Source organism: Oryza glaberrima, chromosome 3 (genome assembly GCF_000147395.1).
Source record: "Oryza glaberrima chromosome 3, OglaRS2, whole genome shotgun sequence".
NCBI classification, from domain to species: domain Eukaryota; kingdom Viridiplantae; phylum Streptophyta; class Magnoliopsida; order Poales; family Poaceae; genus Oryza; species Oryza glaberrima.
Window position 1 is genome coordinate 15,830,489 of NC_068328.1, and position 15,122 is coordinate 15,845,610.

General features: G+C 42.8%; 1 protein-coding gene across 1 annotated transcript; it reads right to left on the reverse strand.

Moving 5' to 3' along the window:
- Positions 1 to 1,394: 1,394 nt before the first annotated feature.
- On the reverse strand, positions 1,395 to 3,738 carry LOC127768811 (protein TIFY 10a). The gene is made up of 5 exons (XM_052294462.1): positions 3,436 to 3,738; positions 3,051 to 3,153; positions 2,145 to 2,404; positions 1,983 to 2,040; positions 1,395 to 1,882 (listed from the first exon to the last, which is right to left on the reverse strand). Exons 1-5 carry the CDS (start codon positions 3,554 to 3,556, stop codon positions 1,738 to 1,740), a joined length of 687 nt encoding a protein of 228 aa, XP_052150422.1. The 5' UTR covers positions 3,557 to 3,738; the 3' UTR covers positions 1,395 to 1,737.
- Between the last annotated feature and the right edge of the window lie 11,384 nt (positions 3,739 to 15,122).

The window sequence follows — 15,122 nt, forward strand, 5'->3', positions numbered from 1 at the left end:
TAATATATTAAAGGTATCAGCTTTTTTTTTTAAAAAAAAGCGACACTTATATTATATGTGTCGTTTTTTCTCTAGAACTGGTACTTATAGTCACTTAAAGGTGTCATTTTTTTGTATTTTCAGCCGGTGTAGGTGGAAAAAACATTATAAGTGTCGGTTTTAACTGTTCTGGTATCTATAGTACCGATATGTGTGTGTGTTTTTTAATAGTGTTTAAGGAACCTTCAACAATAAATTAAGTCATGATAAAATAAATAATAATTACATTGATTTTTTTGAAGATGATCAAAATGTATCTTAAAAATCAATAATGTCGTACATTAGAAAAAAAGGAAATATATAAGATCTGCAGCATGTGATGAATTATCATAGGCTGGCATGGCAATTGGCAGAGTGGTCATGCACGTTACGCGAAATGAATAAAGTTGCTGGAAGTGGGCACGAGCAAATGGGCTCGCATTATATTGGATGACAAACTGCTTTCCTGCCGGCCACCATGCATCTGTAGACCGATTTTAGTTTCAAAATTTTTCTTCAAACTTCCAACTTTTTCATCACATCAAAACTTTCCTACACATACAAACTTTTAACTTTTCCGTCAGATCGTTCTAATTTCAACCAAACTTTTTAATTTTGGCGTTAACTAAACACACCCGTAGTCTCAGGCAAGAACCATGTTAAAATACTACTATTCTTCATTTCCGAACGTGAGCTTTACTCTAATGTACGTGGATCGTCCACTGTTTGTCCGCCAGAACCCGGTTTGGTCCCGGTTTTAAAATGCGCAGAACATGCAGTTTTTCTTCAATGTCACCAAAATGATTTTATTTTTTTTCTCTTTTCCCTTGGAGAAAAAAAAATGGAGAGTCATTTCATCCCAAAAAAATAATTTTTAAAAAATTCCGACCATGGGCTGCTGCTGAATGTAGCCGGAGAGCGACGTGCGCATTTTTGCGTGTTCCCCGGACGCCCTGCCGTTGCCGCGTTATACATCACTTTCTTCTCCTTTTCTTTTATCTTTATCTTTATCTTTTTTTTCTCTATTCATTTGTGCAAGTGGCAGATGCTGCCTCTGAGTCAAAACACGTTTTCTTCCTGTGTTGGACGGAGTATGCACAAGTGTGTGTGTGCGTGCCTCGTCTCCATCAAGTTTTCAGGTCGTGCAAGAGCCAAGAGCCACAATTCGATTCTCTCTCTCTCTCTCTCTCTCTCTGAGCTGTCTGTCTTCTAACCACTGAGGCCAAGCAAAGGCTTGCAAATCATGGTACACTAGTACTACTCAGCATGTCCAAATAACATTCTAGTTTCTGAATAGAGCTTCAAAATTCATACAAGAATGCATGTTGGAAACAGCAAAAGGAGATGCATCCTGTTAATGGGGGGGGAAACAGGCGTAAGTGAATAACAATCAATCTTGTGATGTGTATATATTAGCAGTACATTTGCTTTGCTTCTACATGGCAATGCCAAAGCAAAACGATATTGAATTGGTACAAATGAGGTTTCTTGGGTTGTACTGATTACAGAATCTTCTGCTTTCTATCATAGCAATTTGATTCAGATTACTGGTCATAATCATCAGCTACTTTCTTTACATTCAATCCTAGTATATATATCAGAAGAACATCGCCTTGTCATCGGATCATCTCCTAACACAAAACACCCAATTCAAGAGTTGTGATAACCTCTATGACTGAATCATCTGATGAGAGGGGCATCTCAGAATTGAGCATTGATTCATTGGCTCGATTCCTGCCGCAAGCTCAGGTCGGGAGCGGCAACCTGAGGTCCTAACCCAAGCCATGGCTGACTCTCCTGCAGCTCCTTCTTGACCGGAGAAGCATCTGAAGGGGAACCCTGGTAGGGTGCTTTAGCCTGAAGGCTGAAATAAAGGAGCAGCAAAAGTTAGATCCAAAATCTAGAATTGTGAATTGTAGAATTTGACTATACTTTGTGCTGCCATGATAGCAAGCATAACCTACCGATCCTTTCTTTTCTCGAGGAACCGGTGAAGCGACGCCTTCCTAGCCTGAGGCAGATCTGCAGGATTTGAAGAACAGTTAGTACAATAAAATGGATTCACATGCTACAAGTATATTCCATCATTCAGAGCAAGCAATAACAGCCGAGGTTAGAGTAGTTACCAGCAGCATTTGGACGAACAGGTTTCGGGGCATTGGCCTGAGCAACAGGAAGTGCACTTGCTGGGGCTGGTACAGCAGACACCTTAGTGCTGTCGGCAACGGTTGCAGTAGCGGAAGATGGAAGAAGGACACAGTTCTGTGCTGTGGAGGAACTCTTGCTGGCCATCTGCATCAGGTCCTTGGCCTTCTCAGCTGGGAAGTCATCAAACACCAGGACCTTCCCACCGTAGAAGATGGTTAATTGGCGCTTCTCTTGCTCCCTGACAACGGAAATACAAGAAAGCTTAGACAAACACAACCATTTAACCAATTTTAAAGCTTACACAACAGAAACTATTTACTAACTGATATCGGTCAGCAAGCACCCGCCATCTACGCATATGTTCAGAAGAATAACTTGTAGTAAGTACCAACTAATATTTGGGTTTTTTGTTCATGAATCACTCGAGTCAGAACATTTTCACTTTCGGATCGTGCGAGCCCACTAAGTCTGAAACCCGTGGTTATTAGTTGCGAGACATACATCGTTGACTCGCACAAAAAACGACTCGCACAAAAAACAGAAGAAGGAACTGCAGACTTGCATAGCACCAGTTCTATATTGGATTAAATATCGAACCTTTCCATCACACCGAAATCCATCCCTAGAACTCTAAACTAAATTATATCCATTTTACACACGAATTAGATTTCAGACCATGACCCGAGAGCTGACCAGCTCAGCTCCTGGCAGCACTAAGATCTGGTCAGGACAAGGCAAGATGTTCTCCTCCTCCACACTACCTACCAACCACTACTTTGTTTGGTTGGATTGTTGCTATTGGTTTCTCCTATCATGTGACTACAGCTAAAGGAACCGTATGAACTGATAGCTGAAGCAATTCGAACAAAGATTGTGTTGAGTACCTCGCATCCGGGGTCTCCTTCACGGCAGCAGCTTCAGAGCCGAACCCGGAATTCTGGGGGAACAGCTCCATGGTCTCCTTCCCCTTGTTCGCATCGGCTTCACCTGAAAAATGATATGACATAGTTTTTCAGCCCAGATTCACAACATCAGATTAAAAAAAAATGTTGCGAATTTTACAGCTAGCTAGATGCGCAGAATTGGAATGGTTGAGACTGGTTTAAGCCGAATAAAATTCTACATGGGGGAATTCTCGCTTCCAAAGCTCGAAGAACTAGACCAGATCTCACGGAAACCTTCCTAGGGGAGGTTTTTTTCACCCAAAACCCGTAAAGATAAAGATCCAGACTTTGCAGAAGAAAAAAAAGAAAAAGAAAGGGAGGTGACCTCTGATGCCGAGGCCGAGCTCGCCGGCGGCTGCGCCGTTCTGCCTGACGTAGCGGCTGAGCAGGCTGCAGGCCATGGCGAAGCTGCTGCTCCCCCTCTCCCCGGATTTCGCGGAAGCCATCTTCTTCTTCTTCTTCTGCCCACAAGCTGAATCCTTTTCTCCGAACGGAGTCACGGACCCCCGAAATCCTCCCGCTTCGATTCGATTCGATCGAGTCTTCTCCTCTGGTCGCGGTTGCGGGTTGCTCGTCCTTGTCTGTCTCTGAGTTGTCTTCCTCCTCCGTCCGGTGGTTCAGGTTCTATATAAGGGACGCACGAGACTAACAATAACAATAATGGTGGGGATTATCTTTAAGAAGAAAAAGTTTCGATTTTTGTAATCGCAAGTTGGCGAGGGAAAAAAAAAAGTTAGTTTGGGTGTTGGTGCCTTTGTTTGAGCACGTGATTGTTGTGGAGATTGGCAAGGTGCGCAGATTCCTATTCTCTCGTTATCTTTTCCTGGTTTGTGTTTACTGTGTGCCGGTGTGGTATGCCGTGACGTTAGGTTTGATTGGATGCAACGTGGCCGACAAAGGAGTGGGGCCCTTCGTCCTAAAATGCATAACCTTCCGTACCAGAAAAAACCAATCCTACCTACGAATCTGGATAATATGTGTCCAGGTTCGTAGCTATGAATTCGTTCTTTTGGATGGAGTAGTACTTCCTTCCTCATCTCAAGATACAGTCTCCATTCCAAAATATAAGAATATAAGACTCTATTATCATCTCATAGTTAGATCATCCAAATAACTATAATGTATGCACCAATAGAATTTAGTTTGTTCGAGTTCAACGATTTGCCATCGACATTATCTCTTTTTATAATATATCAGCAACTTTATCAATTCTTCTACAATATGTCATTGGGTTGGGCCTTCTTTTCAAAAATATCCAAAATACCCTTATGAACATACAAGATTAACAATTGATTTATCTCATCTAAAGTTTTAAAAAAATATGAAAACTTTGTAGGGGCCTCCTTACACAATATGGAAGTTTGTATACAAGTTTGAAATTTTTTTATGGTATATTTAGATTTTAGAAAAAATATTTTTATGTGGTATATGATAGAGAATTTGCTTACGCAAGAGATAATATCATAAAAATATCTTATGCATTGTATGAAAGATGATTTATATTAAAACAACAATAAAAAGTATTTTATATAGCATATAATAGATAAGTTATATTTTTTAAAAAATAGAAATATAAAAACTCGAAACTTCTATATAAATTTCCATGTTGTGCAAGGAGGTCACATAAAATTTTTTATATTTTTTAAACTTCTAATGAGATAAATCAATTGTTAATCTTATATGTCTATAAGAGGAATTTGGGTACTTTTGAAAAGAAGACATATCCCAATGACGTATTGATGAACAATTGATAAAGTCGTTGGTATATAATATAAATCGACAATGTCGATCGTAAATCGTTGAACTCGAACAAACTCAATTGTATAGAATAGATTCTCTCTAGGATTAAAGATTTTGAGGATGGAGGATTTAAAAAAAAATCATAGTGCGAAAGATGTGTTAGTTAATGGCATGCATTCATGCATGCCTTATATTATGAAACATCTAAAAAAATAGTTGTGCCTTATATTATGAAATGAAGGGAATACTAGCACTTACTCTCTCCGACCCAAGATAAGTGCAACCTAGTACATATATGGTATATCCTAATACTACGAATCTGAACAATTGTCTGCACAGATTCGTAATCCTAATATATGTCATATTTGTACTAGGTTGCACTCATATTAGGACGAAAGGGCTGTCTAAATTCGTATTATTAGAATATGTCATATACTAGATTGCACTTATATTAGGATGGAGGGAGTACAATTTAGGGAGGGGGAGGGGGGGTGTTTGGTTACCAGCAACACTTTGCCATAGTTTGTTACGCCCAATGTTAGCCGGGCCGGACCATATTGGCAATTGTTTGGTTGTAGGCACAATTGTGTCAAGATTCTTTTCCAACAAATTGGACTCCACACGTCTTTGACTCAAAAAAGTGTGGCAAGATTCCCTTAGGCCTGCTAAGGTGTGGACAAGAATTTGATCGCCTCAACTTAGGCAAGTGTGGTAATATGTGTTGACAAATGGCGGCAAAGTATAGCTAGAAACCAAAGACACCCTTAGACACATCATATCCTTATATTACGAATTTAAATAGATCCAAAGGGCTATATTATTGCATAGTACTATGAATCTGGACAAAACTTTATCAAAATCTATAGTATTATATAACTATATTTTAACACGGAAGAAATGGTATATAAGTAGTACTTGTTTGCTACTCTAGAGAGAGCATATGATTTGTATACATCACCGTCTTATAGAGACATACACGACACAAAGCTATTTACATTAGTATCCTCAACGTCCCATGTGGACTCAGGCCAACTCAGATGTTTTTATGTTTAAGTCCCTAAGAATATTTCTTATTATCAAATATATTAAAAAAATTTATATTTCTGACCTATGACAACATAAAAAATATATATGTATCCTTGGCTTCCTATGGACCACGTTGTCAACCACTCTCATACTCTTTTTTCCTCTCTCTAAGCTCGTCATCCTCTCCTATCTACCACATTCCCTCCCTCCTCATCGTTGTCCCCTTCTCGTCGCCCTTTCCTCCCATGTCCTCCCTCTCCTCAGTGATAACACAAATCGAGGCGGCAAGCTGATGTTTTCATTGGTGGTGGAAGCTGCTGCTCCTAATCCCTTCTCCTTCCACCACTTTGGACAAGTCAACGAGGCTACGTCGGCAGTCAAGGGCACCCCTTCTTTCTCTACCACCGAGCTCCGGGACCGACGAGCGCCAGTCAAGGAGGATCCCGCCTTCTTTGGCTTCGGTGCTTCAAGCTCGCCATCCAAATCTCCACTTCGATCTCCCAGTCCTCATTGGTGCTTCAAGCTAGCCATCCTCATCACTGCGAACTCGCCATCACCACTTCCTCCTCCGCTCTGGTTGCTGCCCCCGTTGCCGTCTCCATCACATGCCATCGGATCTGGCCTTGAGGTTCTCAGATCTCGTCGGAGCAGTCCAAGCTTGACGCCAGCATTTCCCTCTTTATGTCAGCCACCAACTCCTTCTTTGCATCATTGTAATGGTGTCCTGGTGCCGAGTCATGTGCATGGCTGTGGGGATGGGTTCTCATTTCTCTTCGCGGTCCCTATGGTAGAGTGAGGCTACCGTGCCCTCTGCAAGGTACGCGCACCGTTACGAAGGCATGGTTTCGTCCTCGTTGTTGGCTCAACTCATATGTTCATACCCTTGCGAAGGAGTACCTTTTTTTCTATATATAAAAAAAGAATAATATTATGGGAGCTTGAGTACATTTTCTCTATGCGAATGACCTGCCTTATAAAACTTTTAAGGTATTTTAACCATATGGTTGCCTTTGTTTTTTAAAACCACTTGTAACCATAATACATCTATTGATGTTGTGCATAAGAGCATCACCAGCAGAGTGTCAAAATTCAATCCCCTAAATCTTTTTATGGGAATCTATCGATTTTTATGAAGGACAATATAATTTATAGGGTGCTCTAAATCAAGGAGAGATGGTGGCACAGATGTTTATACTAGTTTAGGCTCTCAATGCAAGGTAATACCCTAGTCCAGTTGTATGTGGATTAGATCTGTGTCCGATGTGTGTGAAAGAAAGCGTAACCCCTTATGGTTCATGTTGGCGCCCCTTATATAGTGCTGGGGGGATTTGGCGGCATGTGTGATATGGTATCCCTTATAATCCGAGTGCATACCATTCATGTACAGATATGAGATAGGCTTCCTTGACTACTACCCCTTTCCATGTATTACAAATGATCCCATGGGCCTAGGGACACTAGTAGCGCCGCTGCGAGCTGCCCCCGCCATGGTCGGCCACTGAAAGAGACCCCTGGGCACGCCATGGCCACGACGACCTCCATCCTTGCACACTGCAGCCACGGCCAGATCCGTACCGCCGTCGGCTACCTTCCGACTTGTCGCCTCCTCGTCGCGCTGGCCTAGGCTCCTATGCAGAAGAGGGGTTGTCGACTCCCCGTCACCGCGCCTCCCTGACTGCCGCCCTCCCCGACAGCCGCCGCTCTGCTGTCCTCACTGCCGCATCAGATCCAGCGCGCGGGACCTGGTTTTAAGCCCCGCCGCTGCCGTCCTAGGTCATTGCCTGGTTCTCGGTGGCTCCCTCTAGTGGCAGCAAGGCGAGGGGGAGGTTTGGGCGGCGGCGGTTAGGGTTCGGTCGCCCGAGCTGCCCACGCGGGGATGACGTGGGTGCATTCTAGACTTAGCACGAATCGATGTGGACCCGATATTATAGATTTGCCGTCTTAAAAAACACAATTGCATATTTCGGACGTTGAAACCCAAATCACTTACCATTAAACTCCCAGCTTAAACTAACACTGTTAGAAGATGAGCTTTCACGAAAATTAGGATGTGGATACCCCTACATCCCGCTGTTGCTGTGCTGTCTGCTCTGCGGCGTGGTTGCTGCTCTTGCTACTGCCCTTGCTGCCACAAGTGCTGCTGCTGCTACCGCCGCAAGTTGTGCTGTTGCTCCCTACCGCAGTGCCCTGTGTTGCTGCTGCTGCTACCACTACCACATGCTGCTGCCGCCGAAGCAGCTCCCCGCCTCTACGTCTGCCGTTACCGCCCAAGCCACCATTCCTCCTTTGCCATCGATCTCCTCCTATTTCACTGGAGTCTGGGCCCAATTTTGAATAGTTTTGCTCCCGATTTGGAGGAAGGGATGCGGGAATTTGAGGATCTAGCCATCTAGGGCTCTTGAAGACAGAAGGCAGTGATTCGTTCAAAAATTAGAAGAGAAGGTAGTGAGGGATCTACTTTAGCCAAGAGCACAACGGTCATACCATGTTCCTTGTCTTCTACATTAGTTTTATGAAATTTTTTTGACCTCTTTTTTTATAGAAACATAGTACAAACGCAGACGCTCACAACGCGTGCACACTCACCTCTGTGATGAGCACCTCCGGAAAACTGGACCGGCATGTCTTGAGATTGACGAAGTAGTACAAACGCAGACGCTCTCACAACACGCGCACACTCACCCCTGTGATAAGCACCTCCGGAAAACTGGGCCGGTATGACTTGAGATTGACGAAGTCATCATAGGTGCCTCGCTGTTGACGGGTACGTCGCCTAGCACTAAAAGAATAATTAGCCGTAAATGCGAACACCCATGCCAAATATAGGATTTGGACCCGGGTGGGCTGGTTCTACCACAAGGAACCTAACCAGTTGAGCTACGCTCACTTCAGTTTAGGGGTGAAAACGGATCGGATTCGGACGGATAATAGCTATACCATATCCTAAACCATTTTCTTTAAACGGGTGCGGAGCGGGTGCGGATGACATGCGGATGCGGATGCGAAGCGGATTATTTCGGACGTCGGATTCGGTGCGGAGTCGGTGCGGACTTGGTTCGGAAACGAACAAAAAGTTGTCGGATGTCAAGTTTGTATTCAATCCATACAACAAGAGGACGCCAATACAATTAGCCGCAATACGATGGCAAAATAACATCTAAACATGATCTCAGCTCTCTAGGAAAAACCAACCAAAACATATCAATAATATAATTTTGCTTAATATAACACATCCAACAAAATAATCCAAGATACATCCATCACTCATCAGTCACTGGTCACTGCATTGCTTAAAATTTAAGAATATAAGTCATCACTCATCAGTAGTTCAGTACGACATGCATGCAGCATATGAGCCAGCAATACAGCACAGAGCACACATCTTATATAGCACAGCACACAACACAGTTGTTCAATAGGCATACAAGCATACGGCAGATATAGCAGTGAACAATGCACATGCACACAGGTAGACAGGGACACACAGCCACACACCAACATGCCCTTCAGGTCTTCACACCTCACTTCATCACTTATTTTTCATCATCACTGCTCTGTTGCTTTTCCTATAAGTATGAGCAAACAATATACATTCATTTGGGTGAATAGCTAATTTAGTCCCTCAAGTTTCACCGAAGGCTCAATCTAGTCCTTCATGTTTCATTTTGTTCACATAGCTCCTTTAAATATTTGCTTTGGCTTGAAATCATCCTTGGGCCCACTTAATATGCCTTATAGCTATTTCTAGTCAATATTTCTATTAGAAAATGTCCCTTTTGCCCTTAATTTGTATACAACTATAAAACCAAGATAAATAAACAACATTACAAATGTACTTTCCATTATTTCAACATGTGCACATGAAACTTAAGCAATTGCTATCGTATACACTTGCCAGTACATAATTTATTTTTGTTTTATATAATTTACTATGCATTATCTATAAAAAATTCAAGCATGCAATTTTTCTCTTATATATGTGAATGATGAGGGGGTATAAGTGTCATTTATCAAGAGAATTGTTGGTTATTGATAAGTTTGAACTAAAATAAAAACTTGAAGGACTAATATGGATAGATTGAAACATCAGGGACTAACCTGAGCCTCAGATAAAACTTGGAGGACCACCTTAGCTATTCACCCCATTTATTTTGACAATAGGACTACAAAATGTATCGCAACAAAATTTATGCAATAAAATGTCATACCATATCATCAATCTCGTCAAGTGTCATATTAGCAACCAAGGTCTCCGCAACCTCGAGATCATTAAGAATAGATCCAACCCTTTTATTAGGATCTGAAAAATTTGGAAGAAAGCTATATTAGACTGTTAATAAAAAACCAACTAACCAAGAATACCTTTTACAAAAATATAAATGAGAAATGACACAAGTGATCACCTCTTCTACATCCAGCAATCCAATCCTTGGTACAGACTCGTGATTCTACCATTTCAGGTTCAAGTTTAGTACGAAATGGATCAAGAACACGTCCCTCAGCACTAAAAGCTGATTCTGAAGCAATAGTGGAAGCTTGAATGGACAAGACATCGCGGGCAAGAAGAGATAGCACTGGATATACATCTTTGTGAGCTTTCCACCATGACAAAACATCAAATTTATCTCCATTAGGAACCAACAGGGATGGTTCAGCCTTATATTTATCAAGTCACTTGCATCACTTCCACTATCCACACTTGAGACATAGACATAATTCATGAAATCAGAATCTGCTTCATCTATGGTATGAATTTCTTTTGGTTCAGCATTGATAGTAGTTGTTGGTGCAATAGCAGTCTTATAAAAAGAAGCATATTCTTGATAAAATTGATTAATAACAGCAGTAAACTTTTCCATATGAACATGATATGACTACTTACCATACAACCTCATCATCTTATACTCTACTGCCTTTGTCTTAAACCTAGGGTCAAGAAAATATGCCATAGCAAGAGCAAGATTTGACCTCTTCCAGTACTTCTCAAACTTCTTATTCATTGAGGTGGCCATTGTTTTGATGGTAACATCGTCACTTTTCATCCATGCATTAATTAAAGACTTGATTTCACAAAAGTTGTGGTAAAATAGATTTGTAGTTGGATAAGAAGTACCAGACAAAATGTTAGTGATATCATCAAACCTCTTTAAGCACTGGCCGAGTGTAGTTGCCTTATCCCAATCTTCAGCTTTTGGAATAAGAGCCTCATCATACAATTCTCTTTCAATTTCATAAAGCCTTTCAAAAGCCTTTCTATAATATATGGCATCCGACAACATATGGTAGGTTGAATTCCACCTTGTCAAAACATCAGTTGAGAGTCCCCTCGTTGTATCCAATCCACTCTCAAATGCACATTTCATAAATTCATCCTTCTGTAAAGGAGAGCACTTCACAAGAATCACAAATGATCGAATATTCAGAACAGCTTGTCCAATATGTGCCAAACCATCTCTAGCAACAAGATTAAGTATATGACATGCACATCTCACATGAAAGAATGTTCCATCAGATACGAGGGGACTCTTTCTATTCAGCACCCTAATCACATCCTTAACACAAACATCATTTGCTGCTGCATTGTCCAAAGTAAGAGAGAACATTTTTTTCTCGATGAACCACTTATGCAAGCATGAAGAAAATACATTAGCTAAATTTATCCCAGTATGCCTCCCTTTAACATGCAGGAACTTGATAATCCTTTTCTGAATACACCAATTGTCATCAACCCAATGAACCGTGATACACATGTAACCCTTGTTTTGGTTAGAGGTCCACATGTCCATTGTTGCACTAAAGCGAGCATTGACATTTTTAAAAAGCTCATATAACCTTTTCCATTCTTCTGAAAATATACCAAGTATATCCTTCCTAACAGTTATATGACTCTTCAAAGGAAAGGTAGGCCGCAGAGATTTTATGAAGTCAACAAAATACTCATGCTCAACAATACTGAAAGGATACTCATGCATGATAATTGCCAAATAAAATTTCCGTTAAGAGGCCTCTTGATCATACCTATATGTTTCAACTGATGTTGTACCGAAATCCTTATTCATTTTGAGTTGCTGCTGTCCTGGAACCACATTGTGGGTTTTTGTGTGGTTCAAGAACACTGAAGTACCATTCCTGCTATTGCGCCTAGCTGAAGTTCAGTTTTAATTGTACTGTTGATGGCTGTTAAGTACCAAATTAACGCCATCAATACCTGCATCAGACCATAAATATGAAACATCCAACATAGCGGTAGGGTTTATTTCTAACAATTTCCACGAGTGTTGGAGTATATTCATATGCAAGTGACAAACTACCTAAGTTGAGAAGAAGTATACATGAAGGAGGATGAGAATCAAACTCGTATCCGAACTTATGGAGTTTTGGACCCAAGGGGCCAAACATTCATACCAATGAATTGAGGGGCCCAAAATGAGTGTCCAGGCCGAAAACCGGAGTGAACGGAGCCGTCCCGGGTTCGGCCGAACCGCCGAACCCTCACGGAGGCCGTTCGCCTCGGCCCAAGTTCAGTTCGGTAGCAATCCACTTCCCAATGATGGTTATGGTTGTTTTCACCGGTAGAAACCATCATAACTAGACACATGGCACTAGGAGGATGAAGATGCTCATTGGATGCTTGGAGGATCTCCACTCTCCCAAGGCACTTCTCCACCTATAAATACCCCTCTCATTCTCACTTGTAAACACACACCAAGATGTAGAGCTGAATTACAAGAGGCTCTAAGTATACTTTATATTCTTTATATGTTCTATAGTATATTTAGAATGGGGAGAGAGTGAAGTAGAAGAAGTCAGAGGAATTCTGGAGTTGTCGGTAATCCTCTCATTATTCTTGTACTTTGTTAATTACTCTGTTTCAATAGAAATATCATTCTGAGTAATTAAGATTTACTTCATGAGAATTATTCTTGGTTAGTTCGTAATTAGCATACAAGATCATTGTTCACTATAGTCCATTAATATATAGTGATTGCTTTAGTGCTTGGCCAGTGCTAGAGTAGTACTACCTCCATTTCATATTATAAGACTTTCTAGCATTGCCCACATTCATATATATGTCAATGAATTTAGGCATATATATATATGTGTCTAGATTCATTGACATCTATATGAATGTGGGCAATGCTAGAAAGTCTTATAATATGAAACGGAGGAAGTAATTAATTGCGTAGACGCGATGTCTAGGTAATTAATTTCCAGTGGTTGTTGCGTATCCTACCGTACGTTTGAGGTGGGTGTAGAGGTAGTGATAACCCTCAAGAGCACTTAAGTCCTCTCTGTTCGGGTACGTAGTAGAGCAACATCTGGGAACAACGAGTTGCCAGTGCCTGAAGTATCGCGTTAGGATTAAACTTAAGCTTTCTTTAGACACTGTTTCTCACTAGGAAATCCTCTCTACCCTTTGCCCATATTTATCTTGTGTCCTTGGATAAACCAGAGAAAGAGATAATTACACATGTTTCCTTGGATTCGATACCCTTGGAATACTCCATAGGGGAAGTGCTACATCGGTATATCCGTGCGCTTGCGGATTCTGTCGACGGGAATACCCGTAGACCGGATATAAAGGGTATTGGGGTCCGTTGGTACAAGGATCGACGTAGTACGACATCAAGCAAACAAAAGATAAGGATTATACTGGTTCAGGTCCCTTGGTAGGTAATAGCGCGGGCACCTTCTTGTATTCTCGCTTTGAGGAGTATAGCCCTAATCCAGTTGGTATGGGATTATATGATGGAAACCACAGATTACAAAGGGAATAGCAGAACTCGATGATACCGAAGAGACCGTAGTCGAGTTGGTCCGACTAGATCTCCGGCGACTTGGCTCCTGCACTTTCCGGCTCCGTAGGCTGTAGTGGGTGTGTTGGCGGTGATATTCGATGCCTTAGGTCCTGCCCAGGGGGTCCCTTATATACCGCGGGTCAGGTGATCTCTAAGTAGGACTCGGAGATATCGGACCCCTCACGATATGGTAAAGACTCAGTCTTGTCCGAGTAGAACTCCTTCCATCCGTAGATACCATCCCTATCACATGTGTCACACCCTAAAAATTTCAAATATATAAATTGTTGTTTAATTGGAATTATTAGAATTGATTTTAAAAGCCTAGAAGAGAAGATCTAATTTTTAAATAATAAATTCCAATATAAAATGGGGCTAGATAAAATTTTATTAAATACTTTGCTTAATTCTATAATTCCTAGATTTTTCTGGGATTTATTTGAGCTAAGGAAGTATTTTTAATAAATGGAATTGAATTTCATGAATAATTTAAATGGAAAAAGGTTTTTAAAAGTCTCTTTTGGCTTTGGGCCGAAAGTCGGCCCAAAACCTTCTCTCTCTCCTCCTCGGCCCAAGTCGGCCCAGTCCGCAGCCGCAGCCGTCGCTCGCGCGCGCGTCCGCCCGCTGACAGGTGGGGCCCGCCTGTCAGACTCGTCGTCTTCCTCGCGCCGCCGCCGCCCGAAACCCTAGCGCCGCGCCGCCGCCGTCTCTTTCCAAATCCGGCCGATCCTTTCCGTTTCCGGTGAAATCAATAGAGGGGAAATGATCTTCTCGATCTCCTCTACCTTTTCCCTTTTGGAACTTCGGCTAAAATCGTTTGGAAAGCGGAGGATTCGATCTCGAATCGGATCGGTCTCTCTCCTCCGAACCCTAGACTTTCCTTCTCGTCGCCGGCCGCCGTGGGCCTTCGCCGCCATGTTCTTGCCCCTATAAAAGGATCCCCGGTGTCTCCGCTACCCGTCGCCACCCTCGCCTTCGCCTCTCGTCGTCCGTAGAGCCCTAGCGCCGTGAGTCCTCGCGCCGCCGTCGTCGCCGCCGCTCCAGCCGTGCGCCGCCGTCGCTCCAGTCGTCGCCGTCGCTCGGGAAGGCCGCCGTCGTGGTCGCCGTCGCGTCGCCGTCCTCGTCCGCCCCTTCGCCGTCGCTGTCGATCGCCGGAACATCGTCGCCGTCGTCAAGCCGGAGGTCGCCGCCGTTTCTTCCTCGTCGCCGACGTCGTCCGGTCATCGTCCGCCGTCGCTTTGGTCGTCGGTGAGTTCGCCGTGCCGTCCGCTACCCGTAGGTGCTCTCCGTTCGCGCCGCCACGCCATCGTTCGCCGGCGAGCTCGCGCGGTTCGGTCGCCGCCGGAGATGACGTCATCACCGACGTCATCGATGCCGTCCGCCGTGGTCCGGCCGTGGACCGGTCGATCTCGGCCGTTCGTTTTGGATGGATCGATCTCGGCCGTCC